At 42.2% G+C, this 19,788-nt stretch overlaps 1 protein-coding gene and 1 long non-coding RNA gene across 2 annotated transcripts in view; both read left to right on the top strand.

Annotated features, from left to right (window-relative positions):
* Nucleotides 1-1,734: 1,734 nt before the first annotated feature.
* The window catches only part of LOC142433055 (uncharacterized), a 103,142-nt gene continuing 85,088 nt past the window's right edge, over nt 1,735-19,788 (top strand). The window contains exons 1-2 of the long non-coding RNA XR_012781072.1: nt 1,735-1,851; nt 16,077-16,219. This is a non-coding gene — a long non-coding RNA (uncharacterized LOC142433055). The remainder of the gene's footprint in view (nt 1,852-16,076; nt 16,220-19,788) is intronic.
* MAGEH1 (MAGE family member H1) lies at nt 4,411-5,068 on the top strand. The gene is given in 3 exon segments (XM_075538213.1): nt 4,411-4,435; nt 4,438-4,557; nt 4,560-5,068. Coding segments are annotated over 3 exon segments (654 nt in total).

The following is a 19,788-nucleotide window of genomic DNA, read 5'->3' as shown; positions in this document are numbered from 1 at the left end:
GGCAGGCAGAAATGACTGGAGAGGTCAGCCTTTCTGTTTGTACAAAGGACAGGTCAGAGAACTGAGATGTTAGGTAAACCGATCAAGGTCATAGAACTTATAAGTGACAGAGGTTGGGTCTGAACTCATGTTCCCAGCTCTGAAGTCAATTCTCTTTCTTCTACACGATGGAGCCTCTTTCAACACATGTACAGAAAGTTGGACATTTCTGAGTGAAATTCTGTTGAGAATTTTGCTTTTCCTGTGGGACATACTGCCCCACTCCAGAATTAATTCACTGGATAACATCATATCCCATTCACAACTCTGCCAACAGCTAGAAGACCCCAAAGACTGTGGCCTAGACATGGTACCTTTCCTTCAGGGGGATTGCAGTCTGAGGTCCTGTCATGCAAATATGTAAGTCCTCTCAGCTAAGCAGTTGAGAAGCCATTATTTGCTATTTAAGAGTTCAGTTAAAAACACATATAAAATAGTTTGCAATGCATGTGTATTGAAAATACCTTGAGGGGAAAATGCTGTGTTTAGATGTACTGGGAACTTTTTATCATCTTATTTATCTCACAACCCTATGAGGCCTGTACCTTATTAAATCCACAATACAGGTGAGAAAACTGAAGCTTATAGAGGTGAAGTGACTTGTTTAAACGACTGCATTTTGAATAACATAGGAAAGACACATAGTGTACATATTCAGGTCTGATTGTTGTTTGGCTGAAAATTAAGCCTTGGGAGTGAGTTCAGATCCATGCTAAAGGCCGTAGTCTCAGGAGTTCCACCAGTCTTTTTAACCAGTAACCCTAGTGTTTTGTTGTTTGCTTTTTAAAAATGATTTTGGGTTTTCATCTACATTTTTATGCCACTCTATCCAAGATCTTCTAATGTGATCCCTTTGAGAGCTGTTGGTATTGGTGGCGGGAGCCATCTAGTACTTCTGGTTTCAGGGTCTTGATCTGGTTTCAGGGTCTTGATCTGGTTTCAGGGTCTTGACAGATGTGGTTCTTTGGTGCTTTGGCTAATCGTTTCCATGTGATTTGGATATCTTTCTTTTTTGCCCTGGGTGGAGAGTGAACAACATTCGCTCATTAAATGGCTACTCACAACTTTTAAAGACCCCATTCTACACTTTAAAAAGTAGGATATAGAACATTGTCTTTGGCGAGTTCAGGGGGAGTGGGCTGTTAAGGGGGCGGCGTGGTGGGGCAGGGGTTCAGGCGACTTGTCGTGGGTGGTGGATTCTCGTCGCTGGCTGGTGATCTGGAGAGTCTAGGGTTACTGAAAGTACAGCCAGATGTGGCCGGGACGGCTCTCTGCCACCCCCCCACCCCCCACCCCGCTAGATGCTGCTGGCGGCGGTGGTGTGGCGGCTCCTCTGGTCCTAGGGTGCGGGGCTGAGGGACTGGGCTGCAGGCGCGCAGGGTGGCGAGCCGAGGGAGCCTCCAGGACTCACAGTGAGAGGGCAGCAGCGGGCCGCGTTGGGCCGGCAGGGAACGTTATGGTTCAGGCTCCACGTTGGCTTTGGGACTGGGAGCCCTCCGCGAACCTGGTCGGTAAGATGGGGTGCAAAGTGGGGAGCGGTGAGGCAGAGGCGTGGGAGGGGCGTGAGGAAAGGGAACATGCCAGGGCTACGTAGCGAGGGCTCCTTGATTGGCTGGGAGACCCTCGGGCGGAGGGGCTGGGACTAAGGAACCAACCACAGCGACGCAGCTGTGGGGAGGCACTTTCGCAAGACTTCTCCGCTTGGGACCTGCAAAGTTTGTTCCTTTCACTGAACTGCCGGGGTTTGGGTTAGGGGAAGTCGCTGAAGGTTTAATTTAGCACCAGAATATCACTGAACCGAAGCTAAGAAACGTATGTATTTCATTTATTTTCTCTCTTTTCACTCTGTAGTCAAAAAAGCATAGTTGGAGGGGCCAGGGACTACTCCCATCCTCTGACTCCTAATTCTTTACCTGGTCTCTGACCCCCCCTCATTCTGCAGTGCTTCCTGATGTAAACTGCGTTGTCTCAAATTCCGACCGAGGAAACGTTTTCCTCCTGTTTTTTGAAAGGTGTCAGGCTTAGCAGCTTCTTTCTCCCAGCAGCCTGGGACCATCTGAGCTGCAGCCACCAACCATATGGTTCCCGTTACAAGGGCCAGATTCTAAGGCACTTTTCTCCCACCCTGCCCCAGTTATGATTAAAAAAAAGAAAACAACAACAGCAGAACATTGTCTTTGTGGACTGAGTTGTTTTACTTGACATTGACTAAGGTGTATGCTCTTTAGAACAAATGAACATTCCTTAGAATAATTAAAGTGACAGCATTTGCCCATGAAAAAAGTTTAGAAGGCAAGAAGGAATAGGAAAGACCAAGGGATGGAAATGGGAAACACAGGGACGATGTGGGATAAATGATGTTTAATTTTGGGGTTGCAAATGACAGCATGAAACAAAGAATGTACAAATTATTTTGTGCTATAAAACTCCACTGAAATCACATAAATAACAGAACAAAACAAAAAATACATGGTGCTTTCCAGAAGGCCTCACTCAGTGAAGCAAAAATGGACTCATTACCCTATTCCTAATGCTGTCAATTGAACTGATTCATAGTGACTCTTTAGAGCAAAGCAGAATTGTCGAGTTTGCAAGGTTGTAAATCTTTACAAAAGAAGACTACCATGTGTACCATATGTATCACAGATGGGTTGAAATTGCTGATGCTAGGGTGGCAGCTGGGTGCTTTAACCATTGTGCCAACAAAACAAACTCCAGAGAGGAAGAGTCTGTGAACAGGCAGGTGGAGTGGAGATAGGAGACTGAAGGCTTCAGGCAGAAGAAAACAGTTGTGATTAAAGGCATAGCATTGGTGAACTGAACGTTTAGAGTAAGCTCTAAAAGGAGCAACATCAAGCTGTTTCCAGGTAGACGCTAACCTAAAAACCTGTCATTATGCACTCCACCATCACTTCCCCACTGACAATTTCCATCCAGTTGGTCTCCAAGGTGTGTTCATGGTTACCCCATGGTAACGGCCTCAAGGCTTAAATCTCCAGGAATTAAAAAACATAATTCCTATTGCTGTACTATCTCCTCAATACTCAGCATGAGGACTGTGAAGTTCGGTACCAGGTCTGTACTCCAGTGGGGAATTAGCAAATTCTGAACCCGGGTGGTTTGTTAGGGTCCAGAGATAAATGCACACTCACTCACTCACTCACTCACTCACTCACTCACTCACTCACACACTGCAGCAGCAGCAATGAGTTAAGCACAAATTTATTAAAACATAGAATTACTTCAAAAGAAATGAAATGAAGTGGGTCTCTCAAGAGTTGAGAATACCTTAAGCATAGTAAAGATACACCTTGCTCTGGGAGGGAAGCAGGTCACCCCTGTGAGTTCAGATGAGGATGGTTTCCAGGAGAATATTTCTAGTTTTTATATGGCTTCAAGCTCTGTCCTTGTCTCAGATCTAAAACTATTCAGTCATTGTGGGGGTAGTGTGACTATCCTGTCTTTCTCTACTCACCATTTTCATTATCTCTGGTCTCTTCCATTAGTAAGGAAATGTGTCCTGTTGGCTCTTCATCTTCCTTTGGGCTGGAGAGGTATGTGAGAAAGCCAGTCTCCACCTCTTTTGTGTTTTAAATGCCTGACCATTTCTTTCCACTAATCACCTCTGCCCTTGCCATTTTCTGACTAGCTAACAGGTGTGACTAGCAGACACCAGCTCCCTTCTCCCACCCGAGAACCAATACAAACGAATGTTTGTATTAATTACACTTCAGATTTCATTAACCCTATGAACACCATCTTTAAAGAGTCCTGATGGTATAGTGGGTTAAGAGTTGGCCTGCTAACTCTCAAGGTCAGCAATTTGAAACCATCTGCTCATCAGCTCCTCCCACAAAGAGTAAATCTCAAAAACCCCCAGGGGCATTGAGTTTCCTGTCTAATAGGCTCGCTATGAGTCAGAATCTACTACATGGCAATTAACTTTTTTTGCCATCCTTTTCTCCTCTGCAACCCTCCACCTGCATCCCTGCCATTCAGTAGCTGTCATTTCTGCCTCTGCCTCCTCTGGCTCTGCCCCACCTATCCTCTCTGCTTTTCTTTTTCCTCTGAGCCAGCGGAAGCCACTATAGATGACCCGCCCACTTCCTCTTTGTGTGCCTGGCGGGAAAGGCGGAGCCAGTCCTCTGAGTATTGTTGCTTGTTGCTGCTGCTGCAATTACCTAGCAGAATCTGGTCAAAGCTAGTCAACTTGCTTGAGAACGTCTGATTTATTGCTACCGAAACTGTATTTGATGTAGGTGGTTTCAGCTGCAGCCCCTTCGTGCGGTAGAGATAGTTGCATTCTGCAGGAGCTACATACAGACATCGTTTTCTAAGATAGCTTTTAGGCTTTACGCACTAGCGGGAGACATGCCTCAGGGACTCAAGAGTCGGCGCCCCATAATGCAAAGGCTGCCAAAGAGAATCGCAATAATAGCAAAATTCAGGACTCAGAGCCCTCGGATACCCTGACAGTCACCTCAGTGGCCGCTTGCAGCCACGAGGCTGATCTGAGCGCCGGGAAGAAGACCCTAGCCTCCCAGAGGAAACCTCTACCCCACCTGAAGAAGCATCCAGCACTGCTCAAGCACAAAAGGCCTCAGTGGCCCGGAGCAATTATCAGGGGACCAAGAAAAGTTTCCTGATGTCCGCATTAGCACGTATCTTCATTATGGGTAGCAGTGCCAAGGAGGCCTTGGTGTGGAAGGTGTTGGGGAAGTTGGGAATGCAGCCTGGCAGGCAGCACAGCATATTTGGAGATCCAAAAGAAGTCGTCACTGAGGAGTTTGTTCGCAGAGGGTACCTGATTTATAAGCTAGTGCCCCGCAGCCATCCCGTGGAGTACGAGTTCTTCTGGGGACCTCGAGCACACGTAGAATCCAGGAAGCTGAAAGTCATGCATTTTGTTGCAAGGGTGCGTACCCGATGCTCCAAGGACTGGCTATGTAATTACGATTGGGATTCAGACGATGATGCAGAGGTTGAAGCTATCCTGAATTCAGGTGCCAGGGGTTACTCAGGACCATAGAGGCACTTAGGGCAGCCCCATGGTAGTGAAAAACAGTCAAAAGTGCCCAGAGTAGATCTCGGGAAGCTCGGTTAACAATACCAGGGCTGGGGAGGGGACTTTGTTTTGCTATTTGTTATCAGTGCTAATTAACTGCAGAATAGAGCTTTAGTTTGGATATTGTAAATGCTATTCCTTTTACTGTATTATTGGAATCACATGTTTAAAATATAATTGTAGAAGAGTTTTTTTAGTCATTGAGTCATTTATATTCTTTGCTAGCATTTTAAACAGATTTGCTAGCATTATAAAATGGTTTTCCTTCATATCCTGTGACTTGATACGAATTACTGATTTAAGCTGTTCTTTGAAAGTTTGAAATATCTAGTAAATTGACTCACCTTTCTGCATCTCTTTGTGTCTCCTGTTGTATAAAGAAGACTGACATTTACTGTGATTTTGCTTAGTTACTGCAGAATATAGAAAAAAAGGTGTAATTACTAGGTTACTTGTTCATTTATTGACCACCTGTTCTAGATTGCATTGGTAAGACAAATTTTTAAACTGTGTGGTAAATGCTGTAATATGGGATAAGCATAGGATCCTATGAAAAAATAAACAAGAATATGTGACCTATCTTGAGGATTGGGTCAGTCAAGGGATATTATGGAAATTCAAGATAAGCTGGTGGGGGTGGGGGATGGGAATAAAAGCGCATCAGAGGGTACTATGAAAATATTTTGTGTTAAGTACCCTTGAAAACTTAACTCAGCTTGGGTGAGGGGCCACTGACAAAGGAATAAGGAGTGAAGAAGGCACCGTAGGGTGCCAGTGAGAGTAGATAAAACAACTCAGCTTGAGAGCAAAAGAACAAAGCAAAGAATTTGCTGGGAAAGGGCCATCATGGGACATGATGGAAATAAAAAAAATGGAACTGTCAGAAAATTATTGTTGAAATGGTAATCGGAGACTTGGAAATAATATTGGAGATGGGGGGAAGAAGTAAATAAAGAGACACCAAAGGCAGCATGGACCTTTGCGAAACAGAAAATTATTTACTGTATTATGAATGTTATATCAGGGGGAAATGGAAATAAAAAAGGGTGTTTTTTCCCACCTGGAGGAGGTGAGCAGGGACTTCCACTTCAAGAGGTGGAGTTATAGTTGACTTTAAACTAATTGTAAGAATAATCATGAGCAATAACTCTGGAGTAATAAATTTTTAAGGGCTCTAGAAAATCAGAGCATCCTGAATATTGGATAAGCCAGAAAGAAGAGTCCACATATGATATCTGTGAGAGGTAACTTGGATAGCACTATTAGGGACTGTTGTTGGCTCTTGAGATCACATTTTAAGTGTGTGGGAGGGGAGTGTGAAGAAAGAGCTCTTTGTCTTTCAGCCAGTGTAGTCAATGCAGAGGGCTACCTGACAGTTGTAGGACCTGGCTTCTTCTCAACCCCAGGAGCTTTTATACTTCCTCACCTCTTGGTAGCAAATACCTTGATGCTGTTCTCATCCAGTCTGTCACCAATATCTTTTATAGCTCCTACTTCACCATGCAGCAGTTCTAGAGATATGTGGGAGTTATCAAGTATATTCATATCAATTACAGGTAAAGAAGATGTTTGAGAAGTTGCCACAGGATTTGGGGTTAAACATCTTGTGAACTGAGTTAAATCCTTTGATTGAGAGTACCAACTCAAAAGGGTGCCTAACCTAACCTTGTGCACACAGGCGAGCAGCTGCACACACAAAATAGCTGTAAGACTACAGTGTCTTTCTTTATCTCCAGTTGTACCCTACTTCCAGGTGTGTGCAAAGTCAAGTCCCTGGGCAAGGGATAGGCTAGCAAATGACTTCCTGGCCCATACCCAGGGATCTAAAACATCAACCAGCAGGCAAATGGGGCTTGAATAAAAAGTAACTATGACCTTCAATAACTCAAACTTTATTCAGAAAATGGAGCCTTCTGTAAACGGAGCTAAAGGCACTTATGTCTATGTCATAGAAACTGGGGCTACAGATAGTCAAAAGGCATTTTTCTTCCCTTAGAGGAGTCGTATTAGCAATACTACCTCCAAAGAATACATCTGAGGTCCAGGTTTCTGGCTTTCCTGTCTAGAGCCACAGGAGTGGCAAGTGACAGATCCTAGACAAACCCCCTTAGTACATTTGCTGCAAATCTAGAGTGCTTTTCTACAGCACACCCTGGTATGTCTCTACCTGACAATGTACATACAAGATCTCTGCCTGCAAAAGAAACTTGTGAAATCAGCAGGAGAGGTCTGAGCATCACTGACTGCAGACTTTAAATCCTCACTCTTGGAGAAGGGAGATAGGCTCAAAGGAGTCAGTCAGCTCCAAACCAGTCAGCTAGTTAAGTGGGAGAACCAGTAAAGATTTATTGTACCTTCTCTCATATATTATCTCTGCTCTTCACAACTTTTAAAGAAAGCTTCAGCTAGCTGAGAGGAAGAAATATCCCAGTTGAACCCGTTTTCTTATGGTTGAGGGGCAATCAAAGGGATTTCTAGAAGGCAGTGAGAAAAAAATTGACAATTTACATAAATTATTTGAGGTTTGAGATACATTCATATGGGATAGCAAGCTGTGAGTCTATTATCATGTAAATCAGGAGTTTAAACTGGCTCCACACCAGCAGATGATCCACAATTGTTGGGCCTGTTAGAGGGCTACAGTTTCTGAAGTTGGATCAAGTTTTGGTGTCCCTAAGCACTCTACTTCTTTAGGGAATTGAGAGAAACCAAACCAAACCCACTTCCATATAGTCGTTTCCAAGTCATAGTGACCCTACAGGACAGAGTAGAACTACTCTTTTAATTTTCTGAGATTGTAAATTTTTAAGGGAGCACACAACGTCATCTTTCTCTCATGGAGTGGCTGGTGGGCCCAGCACTTTGTCGTCCACAGTGCCACTAGGGTTCCTTACCTTAAGGATAGAGAGTCAAAAACTCCCCCAGGCATAGCAAAACTAGCAGATTGCATTTACTATGCACTTAAATTGTGCCAGGCACTTTGATGCTACTTACATGTGCTGTCTTTAATTAAAAAAAAATAATAAAAAACTGTTAGGAAACTTAATTTATTGAATTTAAACTTATATTTAAAGCTATATCCATTTTAAGTATACAACTCAATAAGAGTTTTGACCAGTATAGAATATTTCCATCATCCTTTGCAGTCAATAAGCCCCCACATACCAGATGCTGGTAGCCATATACAAATGTGCTTACCCTTCTATAATTTAATATAAATAGAATTATGCCAGTATGACCACTCATATTAGCTTCTTTCTTCAATGTAATAATTTTCAAGTTCATATTCATATCGATATTGTATGTGTATCAGTAGTTTACTCATTTGCATTATATTAAGAGTACTTCATTATATGGGTTTACTACAATTTATTCACCAAGAGATAGATATGTCAATTGTACTTTTTGTTAGTATGCAACGGCAACAACACTCATGGATAAGTATGTTTGTGGAAATACGTTTTCATTTCTTTGGCAGTAAATATCTAGATGTAGAATTCCTGGATCATTTAAGTAGATGATGACCATTATAAAATTGGCCATGCTGTTTTCAAAGCAGTTGTGCCATTTAACACTCTCACTAAGAATATACAAATTCCAGTTGCTCCATATCATCACAACACCTCTGGTCAACAGTGGCTTCATCTAGAGTTTAGAAGACTGCAAAATCATTACTTGAGCAGACAGCCTCATCAGTTTCCCACAGAGCAGTTTTTGGGCCTGATTTGCCAGCTGTGGGTTATCAGCCCCGTGCCAATCAATACTGATAGCAGTCTTTTCATTTTAGTCAATTTATTCATCTGTACTGGTGGTGCTGTCAAGTAAGCATTGGAGGTTCAAACCCACCAGCAGCTCCAAGGGACAGTCTCGAGGTTATCTGCTCCCATGATGATCCACAGCCTTGGAAACCCTAGACAGGGCCACCATAAGTCAGAATTAATTTACTACAAGTGGGGGTATTTGTTGTTCCAAGGTGGTGTAGTTGGCCACATGCCTGGCTACTTACCTCAGAAGTCCAAAACCACCATCCACTCCACAGGAGAAAGATGAAGTTTTTCCAAAACAGGGGCAGTTCTATTGTGACCCACGGACTCTACAGCAATGAGCTGTGCAAGTTTTTGAGTGTTATTTAAATGTGGTTTAAATTTATACTTGATTATAAACTTTAATTTTGAACATCTTTTCATTATTTATTGATTATTTGTATATTTACTTCTATAAACTGTTGTCTAACTATTTTACCTATTTTTATTGGACTGTCTTTTAATTGGATCATAAAAGTTCTTGTTATATTTTAAGTAAAAGTATTTTGTCAGATAAATATGTTGAAAATATTTGCTCCTAATCTGTCACTTGCATTTTCATTTTCTTATATAGCGTTTTTTTCCTCTTCTGATCTTCTGTATTTTCCAGCTTTATTATTTATACGGAGTGAATGAAAATAACGTAGTTTTGCTCAGGTCACCTCAGTCCTCAAAGTAACACCTTTCCTTTTTAATACTTGTTTTCCCCTTGATAGTGTTTTTTAGTAACAGTAAAAAGTTTTACTTTTGACAAAAACTTATTTAAAAGTTGATTTTTCTTTTTTATGATTAATGCTTTTAAGTCCTCTCTCAAAGTATTTGCATAACCCAATATGCAAAGTTTTTCTCCTATGCACTCTTATAGAAAAAAATTTTTTAATCATTTTATTGGGGGCTCATACAACTCGTATCACAATCCATACATCCATCCCCTGTGTCAAGCACATGTGTACATTTGTTGCCATCATCATTCTCAAAACAGTTGCTTTCTACTTGAGCCCTTGGTATCAGCTCCTCGTTTTATCCCCTCCCTCCCCAGGAAATATTCTTTTTAAAAAATCATTTTATTGGGGCTCATACAACTCTTATCACAATCCATACATACATCAATTGTGTAAAGCAAACTTATACATTCATTGCCCTCATCATTCTCAACATTCGCTATCTGCTTGGGTTCCTGGAATCAGCTCCTCATTTTCCTTTTTCCACTCCCCCTCCCTCCCTCCCTCCCCCTTCCCTCATGAACACTTAATAATTTATAAATTATTATTTTGTCTTATCTTACACTGTCCAGCGTCTCCCTTCACCCACTTTTCTGCTGCCCATTCCCCAAAAAGGAGGTAATATGTAGATCCTTGTGATAGGTTCCCCCTTTCTCTCCCCCCTTCCCTCCTGGTATCGCCACTCTCCCCTCTGGTCCTGAGGGGTTCATCTGTCCTGGATTCCCTGTGTTTCCAGTTCCCATCTGTACCGCTGTGCATCCTCTGGTCTAACCAGATTTGCAAGGTAGAATTGGGACCATGATAGTTGGGGGGGAGGAAGCGTTTGAGGAAGGTTGAGGGTTTCATTAGAACTAGAGGAAGGTCGTGAGTTTCATTATTGCCACATTGAACCCTGAGTAACTTATGTCCCCACTATCCCTGTGCAAGTGATGTCCAGTTGTCTACAGATGGGCATTGGGTCCCCATCACGGGCTCCAGCGTGGTAGGAGCACCCCACGGCAGGCAGGTCTAGCGCCCTGGACCGCAGGCTCAGGGCTCCCAGTGGTGCAAGCCAGCCTGAAGTGGCTCTGGCAACAGAAACGCAAGTGTGGGGGATAGAAGCGGGATGGGCTCCAGCTGCAAGCTTGAACTGGTGGGAAGTGCACAGCACAAGTTCCCAAGCGGAGAGTGGAGTGGGAGCTAAGTTGACAGAGGTGGGCTGCCGGGCAAGCGGGGTGCCGGTGGAGAGGTCCCAGGCAGCAATAGGGGTGGATGGTTCCCCGGGTCGCCCAGGCAGCCTCCGGTAGATTATAGGTCAGTTACCCAGGCCTTGGATGTATGGAGGGAGTGATGAGGACCCAAAGGCAGATGGCTGCCAAGTGGGGAGAGGGGAACCGCGGGAAAGGGAAGCTTCTTTCCTAGTGGGGTTCCGCGAGTGGGCAGTTGCTGTAGGGGGTCCCGCCACCACTGCAAGTGTCTCCAGTGTCTCAGCAGAGCAACCAAGGGACTCTGGGTGCCAGGTCCCTGTCTGGGGATGGAGTGGGGCTATAGCTAGTCACAGCCTGGTGTCGGCAGCCCAATGACCCCAGATGTCCCACAAATCGGGTCCTGGATCACCCAGGGCTCAGGACAATTGCATGGGTTGGGGATGGGGTGCTGTCCCGGGGGGATATTTCACTCACCAGACTCCTGCCACTCTGCTACCTAGATACCAAACCCGCCTTGTTTGAAAGGGCTCTCAGAGTATGCGGGTCCCCTGGTCCACCATCTTCCCAGAAGTCGAAATTTTATAGCTGTAGCTATGATCCATTTCCAGTTAGTTTTTTTGTGTATAAGATTTTGAATTCATCTTTTCCAATTAACACCTACTTGTTTCAATTCCATTTGTTGAAAAGTTCTTTCCTAATCCTAGTACCTTCACACCACTGTAGAAAAACAGGAGAGATTAACCATGTATATAGGTCTATATCTAGATTTTTTTTGTTATGATCAGTTTTTATTTGCCTATCATTAGATTACTGGGTGTTGAAAATGGTTTGCACTCAGCTACTAACCAAAACACTGGCGGCTAAATCAGGGGTTCTAATAAGTTCACTTCAGTTATGACCCATACTAAGAATATGCCTTTCTACTTCAGGTATATTGAATCAGAACCTACATTTAAAAACAAAACAAAAAACCACCCAGGACATTCTCTTTTTAAAAATCATAAATTGGGAGGGGGTGTTACACTTTGAATCATCACCTTTGTATTTAACAGTTTAAATTACTAATCAATATCCCCCAAATTTTTCACTCTTGATTACTCTTCTCCCTGTAGGTTACTACAATCCATTACACCAAAAATAACACCCATCCCTTATCTTGTCTGTTTTTTCCTTTTCCCTCTTTTGCCCTCACATCCTAGACAGTTTATGAAGTCTGTTCTTTGCTATTAATGTCCTTCTTTGGATTTCTAAATATATTTTTCACTCATGATAGTAGTCTCATGTAATATTTATCCTTTTGTGATTGAGTAATTTCATTCAGCATGCTGTTCTCCAGGCCCACCCATGTCATGAGGTGCTTTATGGTTTCATCATTGTTTTTCAGCAAGTACCGGTAAAAATGTTCCATTATGGGTATTTACCAGGGTTTCTTTATTTATTCTTTTACTGGTGGGCATTTCATTTGTTTCCATCATCTTGCTATTTTAAACAGTGTTGAACTGTCTGAGTTAGACTCTTATTCCTTTAGAACATATACTCAATAGAGGGATTGCTATATTGTATGGGATTTATTTTTTTTTTCCGTATGGGATTTCTATTCCCAGCTTTTGAGATAGCACAATATTGTTTTCTAAAGTAGTTGCATATATTTATAGTCCCATCAGCAGAACTGTGTGAGAATCCCAATCTCTCTAGCTATGGTAGTTAAATTTCACGTCACCTTAAATTTGCATGAAAGTATAGAGGTGGAAACCAACCTGTCAATTAAGCCATAGCTCGATGATGTCTTCCTGGCCATGTGTCCTTTTATAAGGGAGAAATTGTGAATCTCTCTCTCTCTTTCTTTTTCTGCCCCTTCACTTTCTTACTTGCTAGCATACTGTCTATATCCAGGGGTGGCCACATGTAGATCACCCTAACTTGAGATCTGTCGTGTCCTGCCATGTTTCCACTGAACTTGGATCTATACGATTCTATATCCTCTGGCATGTGATCTTCCTGAAACCCTCTTCACCTTTCTGTATTATTGGCCTGCAGCTACATGAGTCTGATGAGGGCTTTAGTCCATCAGACTCATGGATTTAATTTGGCCCGGGATGGGATGCCTTATTAATATAAACTTACTATTGATATAAAGTTCCTTTTTATACGTATGAGTGTCACTGATTTTGTTTCTCTATACTACCCAGCCCAATACACCACAGTAATTGCAGCCCCACCAGGTGTACATAAGGATCCCAATTTCTCTACAGCCTTTTTATTTTCCATTTTATTGAACTTGAGGGTCAATGTTGGTGTGGGGTGACATCGCATCAATTTTTTCATTTGCATCTCTTGGATGGCTCCTGATTGTGAGCATTTCTTCATGTGTTTATTGGCCATTTGGATATCATCTTTGCTTTAAAAAGGTTTATTTTTCAACAGTTTCCCAGGCATACAATTTGCATATTATACATTTCAATCACCACTATCAATTCCAGGATATTTCTTCTTGCTGGTACGGGTTGTTAGCTTTCCATATCCTGGCAGCCTCCTCTGTCATGCCCTTTAAAGCTCTAAATCCAGTTATCATCTCTATAGTTTGACCTATCCTGGGGTCATATACAGAAAAACTTATAAATTAAAAACAAAACACAAACAGCCCAAAAACAAAGACAGAATGAAACAGAGAAAAGCCTCATTAGAAACAAAATATTAAAAACTAGAACCATTATACATTGGATCTAAAGGGAGATAAAATGCCAAATTGTTGAATTTTGACCTAACTACCATTACATTAATCCACTCTACAATGTTCTCTGTCTGATAACAAAGCCTTTCTTATCCATAGTCAGTGAGGATTCCCCTGTTGGTTAATCTGCATGGAGGACACTACAAATGGGGTTTGGGACTTTCACTGTCATCTATGTTGTTGTTAGGCACTGTCAAGGCAATTTCAACTCAATTTGACCCTATGTACAAAAGAACATAACACTGCCTTGTCCTGTGTCATCCTCACAATTGTTCCTATGTTTTAGCCCATAGATGAAGCCACTGTGTCATTTCATCTTGTTTACCGTCTTCCTCTGATTTTATACTTTATCAAGTATGATGTCCTTCTCTAGGAACTGGTTTCTCCTGACACCATGTTCAAAGGACCTGAGATGTAATATTCCAACCTTGTCTTTGAGGACTATTCTGGTTTTACAAAACAACTTTATTCTTTGCCAGCATTATAATTCAAATATATTGATTCATCTTGTCTTCTTTAGTCAATGTCCATTGGATGATCTTCTGCAAAATTTTACTGCATATGATATCAATGATACTATATAATTCTGCTGGGTCAGTTTCTTTTGAATGGGTAAAAATATGGATCTCTTTCAGTCAGTTAGGCAAGTAACTGTCTAAATTTCCTATCATAGGTGAGTGAGTGATACTATGTGGTAGGTACATAATTTCATGTGAACTTAGAGATATATTAAAAGGTAGGGGTGGAATTTAGCCTGTCAATCAGTAAACCAAAGCAGTACCGCAAAGAGGTTTGGAAATTAACTCAACAAAGATTCAGGCACCCTCCACCTCAATAAAATTCTAGGGGTCCCGTGGTGTGGAGCATGTCAAGATATTCCTACTAAAATGAAGAATAAGCTATTGCATTTCGCTCCTCCCCACCAGTCCCCAATGACTATAAAGGAGGCACAACACCTAGTGGGCCTCTTTGGATTTTGTAGGCAACATATCCCTCACTTGGGTATTCTACTTTGACCTATTTATCAAGTGACACGAAAAGCCTCCAATTTTGAGTGGGGCCCAGAACAAGAAAAGGTTCTTCAACGGGTTCAGACTGCCGTGCAAGCTGCTTTGCCACTGGGACCATATGCTCCAGCTGACTCGATGGTGCTAGAGGTGTCAGTTGTAGATAAAGATGCAGTGTGGAGTCTTTGGCAGACCCCTATTGGTGAATCACAGCGTAGACCTTTGGGATTTTGGGGTAAAGTTCTGCCATCCTCTGCAGACAACTACTCCCTCTTTGAAAAACAACTGTTGGCCTGTTACTGGGCCTTGGTGGAGACTGAACACCTCACCAAGGGCCACCAAGTCACCATGAGGCCTTAGCAACCCATCATGAACTGGGTATTGTCTGACTCACAGAATCATAAAGTTGGACGTGTGCAGCAACACTCCTCTGTTAAATGGAAGTGGTTTATACAAGATCGGGCCAAAGCAGGACCTGAAGGTATAAGTAAGCTGCATGAAGTGGCCCAAATTCCCACAGTCTCCATTCCTGTCACATTACCTTCTTTCTTCCAGTCTGCACCTATGGCCTCCTGGGCAGTTCCTTACCATACTTTAACTGAAGACGAAAAAGTCATGCTTGGTTTACGGATGGCTCTGCGCTATATGCAGGTGCCACTCATAAGTGGACAGCAGCAGCACTACAGCCCCTTTCTGGGATCTCCCAAAAGGGGAGTGGTAAAGGGAAATCTTCCCAATGGGCAAAACTTTGAGCAGTGCACCTAGCCATTCAGTTTGCATATAAGGAAAAATGGTCAGATGTGAGACTGTGCAAAGTGGACATGGTGGCAGGTATGAAGGTTATGCATGGGCACAGCAACATGGAATTCCACTCACCAAGGCTGACTTAGCCACTGCCACTGCTGAGTGCCCCATTTGCCAGCAGCAGAGACCAACAGTAAGTCCAAGATATGGGACCTTTCCTCAGGGAGAACAACCAGCAACTTGGTGGCAGGTTGATTACATAGGGTCACTTCCATCATGGAGGGGGCAGCGTTTTGTTCTTACTGGAATAGTCACCTACTCTGGATATGGATCTGCCTTCCCTGCATGCAATGCTTCTGCCAAAACTACTATTCGTGGACTTACAGAATGCCTCATCCACTGGCATGGCATCCCACATAGCATTGCTTCAGATCAAGGAACTCACTTCACAGCAAATGCAGTGTGGAATGGGCCCATTCCCATGGAGTCCACTGATCGTATCATGTTACTCATCATCCTGAAGCTGCTGGCTTGATAGAACAATGGAATGGGCTCCTAAAGACACAATTACGCCATCAAGTAGGTGGCAACAACTTGCGGGGCTGGAGCAATGTTCTCCAGGAAGCTGTATATGCTCTAAACCAGCGGCCAATATATGGTGCTGTGTCTCCAATAGCCAGAATTCATGGGTCCAGGAACCAAGGGGTGGAAGCTGGAGTGGCACCACTCACTATTACTCCTAGTGATTCACTTTCAGTATTTTTTATTCATGTCCCAGCAACCGTGTGTTCCTCAGACCTGGAGGTCCTGGTCCAGAAGAAAGGAACTCTCCCACCTGAAAACACAGCACGGATTCCACTGAACTGGCAGCTGAGAATGCCCCATGGCCACTTTGGACTTCTCATGCCTTTGGATCAACAGGTGAGGAAGGGTGTCACTGTACTGAGTGGTGTGATTGATCCTGATTACCAAGGAGAAATTGGACTGTTGCTACATAATGGAGGTAAAGAAGAATATGTCTGGAATTCAGGAGATCTCATAGGCTGACACTTAGTGCTACCATGCCCTGTGATTAAAGTAAATGGTAAGTTACAGCATCCCAAACCTGACAGGACGTATAATGACCCAGACCCCTCAGGAATGAAGGTTTGGGTCACCCCACTAGGCGAAAAACCACAGCCAGCTGAGGTGCTTGCTGAGGGAAAAGGTAATACAGAATGGGTAGTAGAAAAATGTAGTTCTACCTATCAGTTACGAACACGTGATCAATTGCAAAAGCAAGGTTTGTAATTGTCAGTGTATTTTCTTTTTATGTGCTTATTGCATATCTTTCCTTTGTTCAGGTATGTTACATCAGATACAGCTGGACTCTGTTTTTTCATTTATATGTGTGATAGATGTTTGATGATAAGTATAAGTGTGATTTCATTAATGTCCAGAAATTTTAATTATATATGGCTAAAGAATTGTGTACAAAAAAAAAAAAAGAATTGTGTACAGGTGCCAGGTTGGCCAGGGATGGATTGAGGTAGTTAGTTTATTGTGCCAACCTGGCCAATAAACACATGTGGGATTGATTGAAGGGCAGAGAGATAAATGGCTTGGCGAGCCTCGCCTTTCTTGTCTCTTGCTCTTTGATCATCGGACCAGTGTGCGGCTGCCTTGCTTGTTCTGTGCCTCAATTTGCAAGATACACTACATGTGGGACACCTAACCCTTGGATTATGTTGCTGTAATTTGAGGTTCCTTCAAGACCTGATTTGCCACACTATCGGAATTTACATCTTTTGAGCTGGGGACTGTCAGACCCTGTCATCTGGATGACTGTTGGTGACCTGCCTTGTGGTTTGACTGCCTGTTCCCTGATAGCCTGAATTACTCTACAGAGGACTACCCGGCGGCCCTCAAGACTTGAAGGGCTGCTAGTGTCTCACAGCTGTCTCACGGGAGTGAGTTGCACTGAGCCATTTGTACTGCTTTATAATTTAATTGTTTATTTCTTATGTTATATCTATCTATCTATCTATATATATATATATAATATATAATTTTAGCATTCTGGATTCATTTCTCTAGAGAACCCTGTCTAACACACAGCCTGATGGCAAGTCCTTGTGGTAATGGCCTTCTCATATAGCGGGTCCTGGGAACCTCCTCTTCTATCTCTGCCTTCACCTTTCTGCTGGTTGACCCTGATCACTACCAAAGCCACCACTGTTGGATCCACATGGCTGTCCACCCCTGGCCTATGGTCTTTCTGCATTCTGCATCATTGTATGCGGCTGCATGAGTCTGACGAGGGACTTCTGGACTTAAGTTGGACTGTGCTGGAATGTTTTCTTAATATATAATTACTTTATGATATTTATGCCTCTAGATTTGTTTCTCTAGCCAACCCAGCTTAACTCATTCTAGTACTTCATCAGCTTCTTGAAATATTTCCATTGGTATTCCATCATTGCCTGGAGCCTTGTTTTTGGCTAATGCTTTCAGTTCAGCTTGAACTTATTCTTTCAGTACCCTTGGTTCTTGTACTATTGGTTTAGCACCATTGATTCTTGTTCTTAAAATGGTTGAATATCAACTAGTTCTTTTTGATACTGTGACTATGTATTCTTTCCATCTTCTTTTGATGCTTCCTGACCAATAAAACAAAACAAAAACGCACTGCCATCAAGTGGATACTGACTCATAGTGACCCTACAGGGTAAAACTTTCCCCTTTGAATTTTCAAGACTTATAACTCTTTTTAGAAGTAGAAAGGCCCTTCTTTATCTCTCAGAGTGCTTGTTGGTTTTGAAATGCTGACCTTGTGTATAGCAGCCCAATGTGTAAACTACTTTGCCTCAGGGCTCCAGGAGATGCTTCCTGCATTTTTTCCAAAGAATTTTTCAATATTGCAACTCGAGACTTGAGTTTATTCTTTTAGTTATTTCAATTTAGTTATCCTGAGCATGTTCTTCCTTTTCGTTTTTCTAATTCTAGGTCTTTGCACAATTCATTATAATATTTTACTCTGTCTTCGCAAGTTGCCCTTTGAAATTTTCTATTAAACTCTTTGACTTCATCATTTCTTCCACATCCTGCTCTATGATTAAGAAACAAGTTTCAGGTAAAAGGAAATGGAGGAAAGAACTAGGAGGCAAAGGACATTATAGAGATCTAAATATAGGCATGTACATACATAAATATAATTGAGAGCTCAAAATCCACTCATATGAGGGGTCTTTTGGGTATCCCCTCATATGTGCCTATGGCTTATATATGTACCTAGTTTACTTTAAAGACATCATTATTTTGTGGAAGGACATTATATGAGGGGGTGCCCCCCCCAAAACTGGAATTGCACTCAGTGAAGCGGAGCTTTGATAGTATGCATTTTCCTGAGACGCAAGCATCAAGCAAGTCGCACTGGAGTTAGTACACCCAGTGGCATTGACTGGCAAATCTCTCTCTGATAACAGTGAAGTTTGTCGTAAAAGCAGTTTCGCTCACACTTTGTTTTTTTTTTGTGGTGGCCGATTTAAGAGAACAGCGAGCTGCTGAGAAATATTGTTTCTTAGGAAAAATGCTGCAGATACTGTTGTGATGTTTAAAACAGCATACAAGGACAGTGATATGGGAAAAATTCCAGTGTATAAGTGGTTTTCTCATTTCAATAAAGGTGAAATGTCGATTGATGACAAACCTCGTTCTGGACATCTGTCAACTTCCCAAATGGATGAAAATGTTGACTTGTAGTGCATTTGGAGTTAGTTCCACCAGGACAGACTGTTAATCAAACTTTCTAGTTAAAGTTTCTGAAAAGATTGTGTAACAGTGTGTGACAAAAAAAGGCCTGATTTGTGACAGGCAAGAGACTGGTTTTGCCACCATGGTAATGCAGTCATCTCAGTACACCACTTTTTGGAAAATTGCCCAATGCACATGACTTACCTGATTTTGCTCCATGCAATTTCTTTTTGTTTTTGTGAATAAAAAGGAACATGAAAGGACAGAGATTTGACAACATAGAAAAGATGAAAAAACAAACAAACAAACGAGGGTGGTGCTGTCAGCCATACAAACAGATGAGTCTGAAAAATGTTTCCAAGAATAGAATCGCACATTTGACAAATGTATTAAGTGTAATTGAGAGTATTTTGAAGGTGATAAGGTTGTTTTGTAAAAAATTTTAAATATATAGCATTGAAAAAAATACATTTTAGGGGATACCCCCATGTACATCACCCTCATGGTGCATATCATTGTTCTGTTGCTATTACCAATCATTTAGCCCCTGGTATAGTATTTAAAATACTGTCAAGAGACAGAAAATACACATATATAGGATTATTTTAAAAATTGAAATGAATAGATTTTGGATTTCTACAGATTAACAATTAAAAAAATCATTTTATTGGGGGTTCACACAGCTCTTATCACAATCTATGCATCCATCCATTGTGTGAAGCACATTTGTACATATGTTGCCATCATCATTTTCAAAA

The sequence above is a fragment of the Tenrec ecaudatus genome, chromosome X (genome assembly GCF_050624435.1).
Source record: "Tenrec ecaudatus isolate mTenEca1 chromosome X, mTenEca1.hap1, whole genome shotgun sequence".
In the NCBI taxonomy this organism is placed as follows: domain Eukaryota; kingdom Metazoa; phylum Chordata; class Mammalia; order Afrosoricida; family Tenrecidae; genus Tenrec; species Tenrec ecaudatus.
The sequence above is the reverse complement of the archived record's forward strand: the minus strand, read 5'-3'. Positions and strand labels throughout refer to the sequence as shown.